Raw genomic sequence first — 15956 nt, forward strand, 5'->3', positions numbered from 1 at the left:
AGGAGGGTGTCGGAGGCTACAGATGGGAGGAGACCACCTGAGGGTTGCCCCCAGGAAGACTGTTCGTCCCAGAGGATCTCAGGTCAGAGGTACTACAATGGGGTCACACGTCTAAGGTGACCTGCCACCCGGGACTTAAACGTACATTATGGGCACTGGCGCAAAGGTTCTGGTGGCCATCTATGGCGGCGGACGTCAAGGAGTTTGTCGCGGCCTGCTCTGTCTGTGCCAGGAGTAAGTCTTCAAACCGACCACCAGCCGGCCTGCTCCAACCATTACCCATCCTTGCCCGGCCCTGGTCACACATATCTTTGGATTTCATTACTGGTTTACCTGCCTCAAGAGGGAACACTACAATATTGAACATTGTGGACCGGTTTTCCAAAATGGCTCATTTCATTGCACTACCTGGACTACCCACATCCCTGGACACAGCTCGTCTACTGGTGAGACACATCTTTCGTATTCACGGCATTCCTATGAACATTGTTTCAGACAGAGGTCCCCAGTTCACGTCCAAGGTCTGGAAGGCGTTCTGCAAGATGCTGGGGGCCTCGGTCAATCTCTCTTCCGGTCATCATCCCCAGACCAACGGCCAGACAGAGCGGGCCAATCAGGACCTAGAGGCTGCCCTACGTTGTGTTTGTCACCGGCACCCATCATCCTGGTCTCCCCACCTCCCCTGGGTGGAATACGCACATAACACGCTTATCAGTTCAGCCACAGGTATGTCCCCTTTCAAGGTCGTAAATGGCTATCAACCTCCACTGTTCCCTTCGCAGGAGGCGGAAGGTGCCGTACCATCTGTACAGATGCATCTGCGCAGAGCTCGAAGGATATGGAGGGAGACAGTGGCCGCAACTAAACCGCACAGCAGCAAGGAATCGGCACAGGATCCCTGCACCCGCGTACCAAGTGGGCGACGAGGTTTGGTTATCATCCAGAGACTTACCTCTAGCAGGGACCAACAGAAAATTGGCACCCAGATTTGTGGGTCCTTACACTGTGGACGCTATCATCAGCCCCTCCTCCGTGAGACTCAAACTGCCAGCTGCTCTCAAGGTTCATTCAGTGTTCCACGTTTCCTGTCTCAAGCCTGTAGTCACCAGCCACCTGTGTCCTCCAGTCGAGGCTCCGCCCCCGCCGCGCTTGATCGATGGTCACCCAGCATATACAGTGAAGGCTATCTTAGACTCCCGAAGGAGGGGCAGGGGGTTTCAGTATCTGGTGGACTGGGAAGGTTATGGTCCTGAGGAGCGTTCCTGGATCTCCCGCTCCCTTATCCTGGATCCGTCCCTCGTTAGCGACTTCCACCGTCTCCATCCTGACAAGCCAGGTAAGCCGCCAGGCAGCGCCTTATAAGGGGGGGGGCATACTGTCATGTTCTGCATTCTGCTCTGCTGCCCTCTGTCGTTTATTTGTTGCAGCACATCCCTGAACATGACCCAGACCTAATTACACACACCTGCAGCTCATTACCACCAGCCTACTTAAGCTCCAGCCAAACTCCAGACCGGTGCCAGATTGTACTCCTTGACTCCTAGACAACCTGCTCCCTGTACCGCTTTGTCCGGCTCCCTATTTCCTTACCTTGCTCTCTGGCTCCCCGCTTACCTGAACCTACCTGCTAGTCTTTTTGTGATCTTCTCCTGTAAGGTTTGCCTGCAGTGTATTTTTGTTATTTCTAGTTTTTGTCCTAACAGCCTTTTGCTGTTAGTGTTTTTTGTTATTGACTATTCCCTTGCTGGATTTTCCTCATTTGTACTTTGTATTTTTGTTTTTGGACTCTTTTGTACATTAAATTGTTCTTTTTGTATTTTCTGCCTCCCTTGTCTGCATTTGGGATCCTAAAATACTCGCCGTGTTCCACGGCCGCGCATGACATACGTATTATTATATCACTTTTATTATTGTTTTTTTCATTCATTATCCTGGTTTAATATTACTACTGCATCCAAACTCATATTTACATACAGTACACATATACTGTATATGTATACACGTACATGTAGTACCTACTGTATATCATTGCTAATATTACCTTTTACCCTACTTAAGAACAATTCCACTTAAGAACGGTTGTCTGGAACCAATTGTGTTTGTTCGTTGGGGACTTAGTGTAATGTACATATTCCATTCATAAATAAGGAACCCTGTGGCGGAGTCTGGAACTAATTCAACGCAACATTACTGGATATATACCATTCACAAGGTCTGCTGAACAACACTTGCTGAAAAAGTATAAGAAAAAGACCAGTGAAGTATAAAAACTAGGGCTGTCAAACCGATTAAAAATTGTGATCAGATTCATCACAGCTTTGAAATGAAGTAAAAATGATTAATCACCATTAGCAACTATGTCTGAAATGTGCCTGTTTTTACTGTATACCAAGGGATAGTTTGGATTTTCTGACATGAAGTTGTATGACATCAACGGTGAGTTACACCACCTGAATGCATCTTGTGTTTGTTCGTAATGAAAATGAACAAATGTGGTTCCCAGGATGAAGGAAGTGGAGATGTGTGTGAGTTGGAGATACAGGCAGTATATGGTGTTGGCATGGTGCCGCTGGTGATGTCCTCAGTTCAGAATGAAGTTCAGAGCGCTCCGCTGCACTTGCGTCTGCCGTCAAAAGACTGAGGCGTGCTTGCTCTGGTGCGCATGTGTTCATTTCACTCAAATAAGTGAAACCTAATGAATGAATACATTTGTTACCGCTGATAATGTGTTAGGTTTGACAACATGTAAAAACTGTGGGCCTTTTACGTTTTATTATGTATTATCATGTATTCATAAATTATTACCGACTTACAGTGAGTGAGTAAACGTGGGTAAAAAAAAATGGCTGTTTTTAAAGAAAAAAAACGTCTGGGGTTCAGAAATGTGCAAATATGTGGGACTGTGAATGCTGAATTGCGACTGTTCAATACAAGTTGCTGTGCTGCCTTTGCTATTTAGGTGCAAATTGCAGTCACAAACCTCTCCTTTTAACATTTCAAACGGAATACAGCATTGCAAGTGACGGGACTCAAACATGCATCATCGTAAGAAATGGGTCGCCATGGCGCCTGCTGCTCAGACATGAGGCCCATGCCTGCGTAAGCCCCCAGGCTGTGAGGCCCTGCGCTATACCATGCGCACGGTCTCCTTGAGGTGGCAGATAGCTGCACATGCTTACTGCTGGAAGTTAAACAGGCAAGTTACCGCTTGGCCAAAACCTTTTAGAGAGAATGCCAAGCAGAGGTGATGTATATCTGTGACAGCTGAGCTGCTAGCCTGCAGCACAAGAATGGTTTATATTAACCCTGTCACGGGCACGTACAGGGGGGAAAAAGTTAAGACAATTCCAAGGCCCTCTGACACACAGGGGGCCCCCTAAACTAGGTACAAAGTAAAATATTATTTTGTTATCTGGGTTGAGATATTTCTTTCAAGTGTAGTTATAAAATGATCTCTTTGTTTTGACTTGTTTTTGACGTAAACATGAAATTCCAGTTGACCAAAAAGTAAACATCCATATTGACCCTTTATATGTGCAGAAAATGTCTTGGTCCCGCCTCCTAGCTTCCATGGCGCAAACGCTGCCAAGAATGAAAATAAAATGTTCAAAAAGGAAAGCGAGAAAGAAGGAGATTGGATAGTACTACTCGGGCTGCGTCGAAAAACGGAATTGTCCAGCATTTGCAAAAAGAAGTACGTGTCCTGTTTTGAGTTCAACGGGGAAGCAATTTGTCTTTTATTACCGGGGCGAGTTAAAGAATTAACTACATGAAACTTAACACCAAACTTCTTTTCTGCGCTGGCTCTGATGATAATGTGTTAATATCATGGATTAATTTACACAATTAAGGTTAGCTTCATTGGAGACTCTAAATGGTCCATAGGTATGAATGTGAGTGTTTGTCTATATGTGCCCTGCCATTGGCTGGACACCAGTCCAGGGTGTACCCCACCTGTCGCCTGAAGTCAGCTGGGATAGGTTCCAGCATGCCCCCGCGACCCTAATGAGGAGAAGTGGCATAGAAAAGGGTGGATGGAACTTAGACACCTGTAAACCCATGTTGGCATCGACCTACCGGGCAAAGGACGACTAGCGTGCCCGTGGCGCTTGCAATGCCTCAGACCACTACCAAAAGGTAAGCGACAAATTCAAAATTCCGCTGCTGCTGCTGCTGCTGCTGTGTTTTTATTTGTTTTATTTTATTTGGGTTTGGAAAAGTTAACTCTAGGTGTCAAACTCAATCGCACTGGGGGCCAAATCTCAAAGCCTGCTTTAGGCTGGGGGTCGAACTGGATATTTACTTTGTATTTTTCTTAGGATTTATCCTGAAATTTGTATATTCCTGCATATTGAAAGTATTAAAAACCTTAAGCAACGTAATTGTTGAATGAAGCACACTCGTATGCATCATCACTGCACGCACACAAATTCTCCTTTGAAGTTGCCAACATGACAGGACATGCCGCCATAATGCAGGCTGAAAAGGTATCAGTTAGCATGGTCAGATTTTGAGAAAATGTCTCATTAGCACCAAGAAATAGATAAGTAAGCAGCCTACACATAACTGCAGTTGCGGGATTGGAACATTGGTACAAACAATATAATGCTCCCTTGTGGATGTGTTTCCAGGTTGGGACCAAATGCACATGACTGCTGGTTAATATGTTTTTATGCGGACATACTTCATATTTTTTTAACTTTTTTTTTTTTTTAAACATTGGACTAGGGGAAATGTGCATTTTTTTGTGTTTGCTCATTCCTGCTTGAAATGTCTACTTTCCGCTCGTCTGTGGATGTGCGACTACGGTTGTTTTGGCGTAGCTGTTGGTTGGTAAAGTGACCGCTGATCGACCACCTCTTTGTCATTCTGTCAACGTACGGGCAAAAGCTATGGGATTTTATGCAAACACAAACACACCACAATCTGTGAGATGGGAAACCCGGAAGAGTTTGCAGCTGTGGAACGGGCAGATGATGCATTTCCCAGCATGCTTTGCTGTAGTTAAAATGCTCACTTTTCACTGACTTTTGCCTTTTTAAATTGTTATTTTGCACACACAGGGTGTAATAGTTAAAGTGCTGCTGTTTTTAGTCTTGTTCAGTTCTTGCACCCTTATGAAGAACGATTGTGAATTTCGTGCAATATACATGATATTGTTTCCACTTTTAAAACGAAAATGCTGGAGGAATCACGCTTAATCTCGCAGATTGCTGTAAGCACTTTGTTTGATAAGGTCCGTGAGGCGGGCCAACTCTGTGCTATTTTCCAAACAGTTCCACAGGCCAGATGAAATTGTAGTGCGGCCCCCCGCGTCTGAATTTGACACGTGCAGTGTAGGCGTTCATATCTGCGACGTTGCTATGTCATATCAATGTGTAGGAAATTGGGGTAATGCTTACAATGACCAAAAATGCAAAATACTGTAAGTATTACATCTAATCATGAAAATACCAGTTCCTACATGCTCACTGCAGGGATAGAAAACCACAAAACCTTGCTGGAGGTTTTTGGAGGTGTTTTAAGAGCTGTCTGTGTCGGCGGCATTGGTGGATTCCATTACGTGCACGACTGAGCTGTCGCTTTTTATCCGTTTTAATATGTTTGAAACACACAGAAAAGATAAAGATGTGTGTTCATGTCTCACACAGGGACTGTGGATGATGGGCAAAATTCCAAAAAGAGATGTAGTACACATAATGTGATTGGCCCTGAATTCAACAATCGGGCCTGTCACTCCTGGGGCCATCATTTTACCTGCAAGCTACCTTTAACATCTCTTCTCTTGACTTCACTTGGACAAACCACTCAACTATAGGAGGCTGCTTTGAAGCAGGACGAGCTGCGGGCAAAATAAAAATATCTCAGTGACTGCAAATCTAAACTCTACTTACACACTTTTTTATGCGCAGACAAATATCGGTCATGTCTTCCACAGCTGGAAACAAAATGGCAATAGTTGTAATTGACAGTTGAGGAAATTAATATTCATTCTTGTCTCAATAAAGCAGAGTGTGCAGTAAGCTGGATAGCATCTATTTTTGATTGAAAAAAAAAGTTAATGACTTGAATTTTGTTGCAATTCTTTTGGATCTATTTGCTGTTTTAAAACGGCCATTAATGAAAATATCAAAAATCAGAAAAAATGGGGTTTCCTGAGAGTGAAATGCATTTAAACTTAAAACAGCACCTACAGTCAATCAAATCCAAACAAAGTCACATCAAGATGCAAATGATGGCGGTATATAAAAAAAAATTACAATCGTTTTTCACGTCTTTTCACATTAAAACTGCCCCCAAATGTCGACGATAATGGCGGTGTGCTACAGCTACTACAAATAATAATTACAGCAAGTAAACACGAAAAAGTGAGTCTAACAGGGAGTTAAATTCATTGTCTTAAACTGAAAACAGCACCAAAATCACACCCCGTTGAAGGGAATGGTGGTGTGCATTTCTAACATGTATTTCTGAACATACGTTTGATTTGCAAATCAAAGAACATGTGGATTTTCGTTTCACGCAAGAAAAACATGTAAATAAGTAAACAGGTTAAACGTGGGGACAGTAAATACGGCAGCAATATTAAACTTGTATTCAGTTGTTACTGTGTGATTATGATATCATTAGCTAGTAGCTAGATCTACCTAATGCTATTATAACTAATAATATGATCGACAGATCTATCTATCTTATAATAAGAATGATCATGATTTTTCCCTCCCCCCCATTAGTTGTAGACATCAAATCATGGATGAAATGAACTTCACTGCAGCTTTCGGAGGAATTCAGGAGACGACTTTTTCCATTTATGCAGAGGCGGCCGTGAAGACCGAGCTTGTCGTTTGTAGTCTGCGTCCTTTTCACGAAGCCAAACATTTCAACGACGTAATGCTCGATAAGTCAGTGACTATTGGCCGCAATAAGACGACTTGGGAGCAGTTGGCAGCGGCAATTGTCCTTTGTGAGCGGATAAATGTCCTCCGTGGCTGCTGCTGGACGGCTGTTTGGTTGAATAAAGATGTTTAGAAGGAGACAGTGTTGACGTTTGGGTGCTTGATCCTTTTGACTCATTTCTTCATTCTCCCAAGGAATGAAAAATAAACCCGTAGTGATGCGAAAGACAATAAACAGCCAAATAAAAAACATTATGTCATGGAATTGCATTCACTTCATGCGTCGTGTTTCCCGCTTGTTTACCAATAATAAAAAAAGAAATGCAGCCCTCCCGCACCCCCACCCCTTCCTTGACTTTGACCTCCCATCTGCGCATAACAGAGCAGTCGGAGCGCAGAGGGCCGACTTGCAGTGGGCGCAGCTTGATGGTCGGTGCGCTGCTGCGTGATATTTCCCACTGTGGGCGACCGAGGCATCGCTCTTTCAAAGCGTCACAGCAGCTTTTTTGTGTGGAAAACATTCGATTTTTTTTAAAGCAGTCCCAGATCCGTCCGTTTGAGCGTGTGCGTGCAAGCGTGCGTCAGTGTGCGGTACGTGGAAGTTGTGCCCAGAAGGGGGAGGGCAGCGTGGATTCTTTCTTCTTTCTTTCTTTCTTTCTTTCTTTCTTTCTTTCTTTCTTTGAAATCGAACTTTCTAAGCATGAACGCAGACACTTGCGTCTCATACTGCGACATGACATCGATGGATTCCTATTACAGTCCGTCTTCGGCGCACCCGACGAACCCGTTCAGGACTTTCAGCACCACCGAAGCCAAATACAGTCCCACCTTTGCGGGCGGGAAAGGGCATGCTTTCGCGGACAAGTCCCGGTCCAGTCCCTTCCAGCCCGAGTGCCAGTCGCTGGATGGCGCGGAAGGAGAGGGTACCTTCAACAAGTACCAGCTCTTCATGCACAAGCCCGCCTACAAGACTCTCCCCGAGGGCGGCAAGCTGCACACCGGCATCCTTCCCTGCTACGGTGAGTGTGCGGATGCGGAAAGGGCGTTTTTAGCAGGCAATAGTCATGATGCAGTGTTGTACTGTGTGCATTTCGGCAGCAAATAAACGAATTAAAAACAGCAATGCTTCCACAAATCCGTGTAAAAAATCAATAAAAGCGAAAAAGGCTCCAATTTGTGTCAGCCTTCAAAAAGCACATTAGTACGCAGATGAAACACCGATGACGGAATCGCACAAGTTAAAATGAGGTTGTCATTGACCTCAACACAATTCATTTTTTCCAATTATTTACATTCAGTCAATTTTGCCTGTTCAATAAGGCTCAATATTAAAGACACCGCATCGCAGGCCTTTTCAAAGCGTTCGTATTTTATAGTTTGGATTTAGAGTCGTTCCCTTTTTTGCGCAGGCGTTGAAGTGTGTGTTTAAAGTGTGTCTATAATTCCACGCGAAATCACAACGAGAAATGCAATTTACCCTTTTTCCATTGCATTCATTATTTACTCAGCCATACAGAGATTTAAATGAAAATAAACAGGCAAGTGTGGTCGCAGTGAATTCTATCGGGTGCACGAATGAACAGCAACCCCGGTATTATAATACTTTGCTACAATGTTTGGGGTGCTTTCTTCAATGAAACATTACAGCAGGGTTTCCAAAGCACGGCCCGCCAGTGGGTGCCCGTGGCGCATTCTAAAAATATAATTTAACATGAAAACTGACAAAGAAAACACACATCATGAAAAATAGAAAAAATCTGCAGCAAAAGTCAAAATGTTAAGGGGAAAAAATTGTAAGCTAACAAGAAAAAGTTGAAATTTTAGGAGAACAACATCATAATATTACAAGGAATATTACAAGCATAAAGTTAAAATATTAAAGAAAGTGTTTTTTTAAAACTTCATAATATCATGACAAACAAAACAAAATAAAGATGTACTTTGTTAGGTTGGGGAAAACGTTATAATATTATGAGCATAAAGTTATCATTACAAGAAATAATACACAAAGATGATGTATGATGAAAAAAGGAATATTTTTTTTTAAAAAAGACAACAAATAAAGGGCAAAAAAGAGCAAAAAAGTCCACACTAACACGCTTTTTCATTTATATTACAAAACTGAGATGCAGGTTTTTTTTTTAAATTGAAACATATATAAAACTTAGCATATCTATATGTGTTCTTTACAAAATGCCAGAGTTGCATCCGTTCATTTTTCACTAAGTAACCCCCACTGGGAAACAAATTGGACACCCCTGCATTAGTGGTTTGGTGTACAAGCACCTACAGTCCATACAGGCCCATATATCTTTTTTAGCATGCCTGTAACCATAGAGGTCATATATCTCCAGGAAACGTGCCATCATGGCTCATATTTGAAGCGTTGATCATAACAGACATTTCTTTTACACAGGAACATTTGCAGGAAATGATCATAAAAAAGTCCGGAGAAGAATTAGCGGCACAGAGCAATTAATGCCAATTGGCTGAAATGATGTCTAAGAAATGAAAGTCAAAATTCGCAGGAACTACTTCACTCGCCAGTGCGCAATCCTGAAAGTGCAAAGTCTTCTATTTTTAGGGGGTTGGCGTACGTCTCCAAACTTTTTGGGAGCAGTGTACTTTAGTGAACTAACCTGGCAAGTGCACTGACAGCACTGTCATTAAACGCAGCCAACAGGAGAGCGCTGCGGTGTGATTAGTGCAAATGTTGCAGCCAGATGAAGGCACAGTGGCTCTGGGGAGGACACTTTTGGGTCCGCTCAAAGCCTCAGGCGTCAACAGGCTTGTGTTCTTATGTGTGGTCCAACATGAGAGATATATGACTCAATGCTGAAATGTTATCCCCCTCCAAATCATCTGATATACAGACAGAGTGTGTGTGTGTGTGTGTGTGTGTGTGTGTGTGTGTGTGTGTGTGTGTGTGTGTGTGTGTGTGCGCGCATCAGCATTGGCCGACTGCAGCGCTGTTTACATGGCAACCCGGCTGTTGTGAGGCTTTACTGCCAAGCTGGAAATATTACTGTGGCAATTGTGAATACTTTAAAGACGTGCCTCATGATATTTACACAAAGCAGATGCATTTAGATTATCAGTACAGGATACATTCACACTTACATTCACACTCACAACTATGCACAGTCTAAAGCAGGGGTCACCAAGGTTTGTCCTTGTGAGAGCTACTTTTCCAAAATGAAAATGGCCAAGAGCTACTCATTTTTGTAACATTTATTTTCAGAGCTTATTTTAAACCCAAACAAAGTGAATATGCTTGTTTTACCAGAACATGAACAAAATGCTGGTGTCCACAACTCACATGTTGTATTTCACAATGCATTTCTTTCTACTCTTCTTTCATTATTAACTGGAAACCTGAATGAAAAGCAGGCTTGAGGGCACCTCGTGTGGTCGTGGGGGCTACCTGGTGCGTTCTCCGGAACATTGTATACAGCTGCGAGCAGCTTTTGGGGTCCAAGCACTTAATTGTTTCCTTTCCACTGTCATACCAGGAAACCATCGTCATCACATATCAACAAATATTATTGTAAAAAATCTGTCAGGGTCAAATTAAACACACGAGTGAAATATATAATAAAAATGCATGTACACCCTTTCAAACGCAACACCATTGTCAATCAGTCTCCTACGTGCCGTGACTCCCGTTGTGTTCATCGCTAGTTTGCCTTGCAGCGTGACTCTGATCTCTGTATGTTTGCAAGCTTCTCCCCAACAAAACCCACAATCGACCAACACCCAAGAGGCAGAGGAATCCAACCACTGCACAAGAAGTTGGACTTCTGGACATGCTGACGGAAGGTGGAAGTTACATGGCTGTACGGCATAAATGAATCTTTGGTTTGTTACTCAAAGGAGGAGGAAAATTGCGACAACAACAGGTTTTTAACAAGGATCCAAAGACGTCACAGCGGAGCGGCGCCACAATGAAGAGGCACGGTCAGAGGAGTAAAATATGCATGGGTAACTGTTAATCACTTCTTGCGTCTAACCTCCTGGGTTGATCGTTAAAATTCGAACGAAGGACATTCTCCACCAGATTTGAAGTCCATTCGTCAAACTGGTGGCAAGTTACAGGGCTAAATGTAACGAACGCAAGTATGGCCCAGTTCGGAGGGAATTTCGAAGCTGCGGGTTCCGGACCATGAAAATTACCAATCACCAATCTGAAGCATCTGCAAATTTTGGTGAGTTTTCGAGCAAGTTTAGTAATAAAACACCAGCAAGACAAAGGAGATGATCATTAACTTCCAGAGGAAAACATCCCAGGGAGCGGACATAGAGTTGGTAGACAGCTACAAATTCCTGGGTGTTCACCTTAACAACAAGCTGGACTGGTCCGTCAACACCCACGCCCTCTACAAGAAGGGCCAGAGTCGCCTCCACCTGCTGAGGAGACTGAGGTCCTTTGGTGTGTGCAGGACTCTTTTACGGACCTTTTATGACTCTGTGGTGGCCTCAGCCATCTTCTATGCTGTGGGCTGCTGGAGACAGACTGTTACACCCACGGTGTAAGAAGGAGAGGTTCCGCAGGTCCTTCATACCGACCGCTGTCAGGCTCTACAACACCTGCACCACCTGAACCATGTTGTAGTCACTATGTATTCTTTACTTGCGTATCTTGCTTGCTGCTGTAACAAGTGAATTTCCCCGCTGTGGGATAAATAAAGTACAATACAAATACAATACAAATAATACAGGGACAGGATTAATAATAATAATAATAATAATAATAATAATAATAATAATAAAACACAATGATTACAATGGGGCCTTAGTGGGTCTTAGTGCTCAGGCTCTGAAAAAAATGACTGAGTAGCGGACAGGAAGTGACATCGGGGATTCAGAGTTGAGTACCTTGGCGTGGGTTATGGCCACAATGGTAGCCCTTGTTAGGGATTATTGTGCCTGTTGTGAGATCATTCAAACCTGCAATAAAAGCCTGTTGTTCCAGCGATCAAGTCTGGTGCTTGTGTGTCTCACCCAACATTCCATTCACATCACTGACACCTAGTGGCCAGTGTGGAATACTACATATCATCACAATGTCTTTGAATGTGTCTTACATTTTTATTTTAGTTCACTTAGACATGTTCACTTTATGCTTGAAAATGCTTAATTTAGGCAAAAAAAAAATAGTTAGTTAGGACTTGTCCTTTGCCGAGATAGTCCATCCACCCCTACAGGTATGGCACATCAAGACACTGCGGACGGCATGATGAGTTAAGGTTGTACTGTACCTTAGGCTGGCCACAATAAAAGGTCCTTGTAAAATGTGCAGTTTGACTGTATTGGAGTGAAGGTGAAGATGTTGGATGTTCAGGTCCCGTGCTGGAGTGGTTATATGTGGTCTGTGGTTGTGAGCCCGTTTGGATGTGCTACTAAAAAGGCAGTGTAGGGTGGAGAAATGAACACTCACTCCACAGGCAGCAGCTGCGGTGGACGGTCCTGCAGTACGCGTGCCTGTTGCATGTGCCCTCAACACTTGCAACGCCTGTGGACATTTCGCGGTGGCCTTTTATTGTGGCCCGTGCAATAATCAGGAGAAGTCGCACCTGTCAGGTGGATGAATTATCTAGGCAAAGGAGAAGTGCTTGCTAACAGATTTAGTGAAACGGGCCAAGTGTGTGCATAGAAAAAGTTCTACATCTTTCAACTCATGAAAACCGGGAACAAAAACAAGTGTTGCGCTTCTGTTTTTGTTCAGTGTCGTTTTACTGTCGGTACACAGAGCAAGCAAACATTTCCAGTGTGCAGTCATACACCTCAATGCTACAAATGTCATAGAAGACCAACTAGTCTGCTGCCATTAAAATGTTGAATAGGCCAGTCCCGCCTTACAAACTGTCTGTATTTTATGCTATGAAGTGCACTTATCTATTTAATTCAAGTCTACTAAATTGCCATTGCTCAAAGTCTTGACAGACACTTTTACTTAAAACTATTTTGAGGTTATTGGTGGAAACCGTGTTGTTCCTCAAATGTTCATCAAACTCATTTTGAGCTGCGACAGAGCCGTCCCTCGCCATTTCAAATTTTTCAAAATATATTAGTAATAAATCATTGCTGTGGCTGTGGTTGACGATGGCATATTTAAGCAAATGCTTGCATTAAAGCTGAAATTCCACACTTTCATCGCATCTTATTTGATTTCAAATCAGTTGTGGTGGTGGACAAAGGCAATGCCATGAAATCCTCGTCAGTCCAAACAAAAATACAGCATTGTTGCATCAAGTTATTAAAGTTATCCAATGCTCGGTAAAAGATAAGGATCCAATAAGCTCTGCTTCAACCGACTCCTTTTCGGACACGGTGAAACGTAAACACGCAGCGTTCCTTCATGTAACTCTCTGAGCATGTCTACAAAAATAAAGCATACACTCGTACACGTTATTGCAACTCAGGTGGGCTTGCGTGTGAATCAGTGAAAGTCTCACAGGGGCGGAGCATTGACCTGCTCACCTCGGAGTGAATGAAATAAAAGCAGGAGCTGATGGACGGCGGAGGAATGCGAGTCAGCGCTGCAGGAGAGCCTGCATTAATCTGAGGCAGATGTGCATGGCTGGCTCCTATATGCTTATTATTCATACTCCCCAAACATACAGTAGATCTCCAAAGCAACCCAGAGTCCCCGAAGTGACGTACGGAGAGGGACTGGTTGACATAACCCTGCAAAGTGTCACAAATGGAACATTTGGAGAGAATTTTTTTTGCACATACACTCAAGCCAAATATAGAGGAAGGACAAATACCAATTTAAAAGGAAAACTGCACTCTACTGGGAATTTTGCCCACCAGTCACAATCCTTACGTGAGGCTAGAAAACACGTCTTTCTCTTTTCTGTGCGTTCTAAAGGTATAAAAACAGATTCAAACAGGGAGCTCGAAATGTTAACGCATGCACACACACGCACACGTGTGCACACACCCAGTTCAGCTCCAAATGTGAAAATTGTAAATAGTCCATGGAGTTATATGTGTAAATGAATTGTTATTTGGATGTAAAGTAGCTTTTGTGTTGTTTATTTTGCGGCATAGCTTAGTTAGATATTTTGGCTAAATTTGTGTCAAAGTGAAAATTATGCTTGAAATGTATCTTTTCACAAAAAGTTGTTTTTCTCCATTTTTTTTTGTTGAGAACTGATATTTTCCTGAAAGTTACCTACTGTATGTTCTACTGCTGATTACTAAAGAAAGGAAAAAGGTATAATGGGTGGTCCGGATGGGTGGACGGGTGCATCCTGGCTGACACCGTAAGACTGATTGCATCAATTCTTTTTGTCCTTGTCCCCGCTAACATGTTCACCCTGCACATTTCAAACAGGCCCTCAGACAAGAGTGTGAAATTGGAGCATCCTGTAATACTGCATGTAAGACGTGTTCCTCAATGCGCGAGAGCAAAACAAGACCATAAGAAGGTTCTGGCAGCGCTTTCACAGCATCCTGTCAAAATAAAGTCTTTTATGTCCACAGAGAGAGGGAATTGGGGGGAAATGATGTCATAGGATATGTATGTACAGTGCATTTGGGATGATGACTACCACATTTTCGGCATGTTGGTGACTGAGCTGTGATCATGCCCAGCAGTGCAACACCAAAGATTCAGAGGATACAAAGCTGACGTGAAGATCAGTGTTAATATGTCGTTTCCACAAAAGGCAACACCATTTGGCTTTAACATGAAGCCTGTTTCCAGGCCCAGTATGGTCTGACGGGTAAAACTGATGTGATTAATTGGACACACAGAGCTATGATAAGCTACGTTTAGTAGAAGTCAGGAAAATGTCCATCCATCCATCCATCCATTTTCTATACCGCTTCTCCTCATTAGGGTCGCGGGGGTATGCTGGAGTCTATCCCAGCTGACTTGGGGCGACAGGCGGGGTACACCCTGGACTGGTGTCCAGCCAATGGCAGGGCACATATAGACAAACACTCACATTCATACCTATGGACCATTTAGAGTCTCCAATGAAGCTAACATGCATGTTTTTGGAATGTGGGAGGAAACAGGAGTACCCAGAAACCCCCCCCCCCACACACGGGGAGAACATGCAAACTCCACACAGAAATGCCCAAGGGAGAATCCAACCCAGGTCTCCCCGTCTATGAAAATGACCATCAGTTCCGTATATGTCTTCGTTGATGTTACATTTAGCATTGTGAGACGTCACCCAAATCACTCACGTTTTAATATTAGGTTGCAAAGCAGCAAGAATAACTAGATGAGTGCCATTGCGTGTGAATGTGAATGCCCACTCAACGAGGTGGGGGGAAAAACAAGGAATAATAAAAGGAAAAAAAGGAATACAAATTATATGTGACCTATAATCGTATTCAAGACTAAGACATCGTGAAAGACAAAATATGTATGATTTGATTTGATGTTGGAACTGTTAGAACTGGTTGAAAAATGTTGAAGTACTTGAACAATTAAGATCAAAGGAATATCCTTAAATTAATTAGATTTCTGGAAAAATGGGAATTTTTTTGGGAAAAATTTGAAATTTTGTGAATGTGAAAAATAGATATCCTGTTGGAATTCTTTGAAAAATGTTGAAGAAGTAGTAGGAGTCATTAAAGATCAAAGGAAGTTACAGGAATTAATATCAAAGGAAAAGTGGGAACGTCAGGAAAAGTTTGAAGTTTTGGAATGTTAATTTGAAGCCCTGGATGTGTGGAATGTCGTCATGGTGGAATGGTTTGACTCAGTCGAGAAATGTGCAAATGGTGGAAGTTTGAAAAATGGCCCATTCATTTTCAGTGGGAAAAAATTCTGTGGCATTTTTGGAAAATCTGGGAATTTTCTGAAAAAATTGAAATGGCCGCATAGGATTCCGAACAAGTTGAACGATTTGATGCTTGAATGGTGTGAATCGGTTGAAAAATGAAGGAGGAATTAGCGGACAAAAAACAGCGGAATAAACTCATGTGTGCCCTGAGGGCATTCACACAAATATTTAGTACTTATATATATTTTATATATGATATATATTTTACTTCTGCATACTTTGTGCCATTCAGTTTGCAGTGTAGTCAGGA

At 42.9% G+C, this 15956-nt stretch overlaps 1 protein-coding gene across 1 annotated transcript in view; it reads left to right on the plus strand.

Moving 5' to 3' along the window:
* The first annotated feature begins 7285 nt into the window (after nucleotides 1–7285).
* alx4b (ALX homeobox 4b) overlaps nucleotides 7286–15956 on the plus strand; it is a 60512-nt gene continuing 51841 nt past the window's right edge. The window contains exon 1 of the mRNA XM_054776377.1: nucleotides 7286–7915. Coding sequence (XP_054632352.1) covers nucleotides 7597–7915 — 319 coding nt within the window. The 5' untranslated portion in view covers nucleotides 7286–7596. The remainder of the gene's footprint in view (nucleotides 7916–15956) is intronic.

This window comes from Dunckerocampus dactyliophorus, chromosome 5 (genome assembly GCF_027744805.1).
Source record: "Dunckerocampus dactyliophorus isolate RoL2022-P2 chromosome 5, RoL_Ddac_1.1, whole genome shotgun sequence".
NCBI lineage: Eukaryota > Metazoa > Chordata > Actinopteri > Syngnathiformes > Syngnathidae > Dunckerocampus > Dunckerocampus dactyliophorus.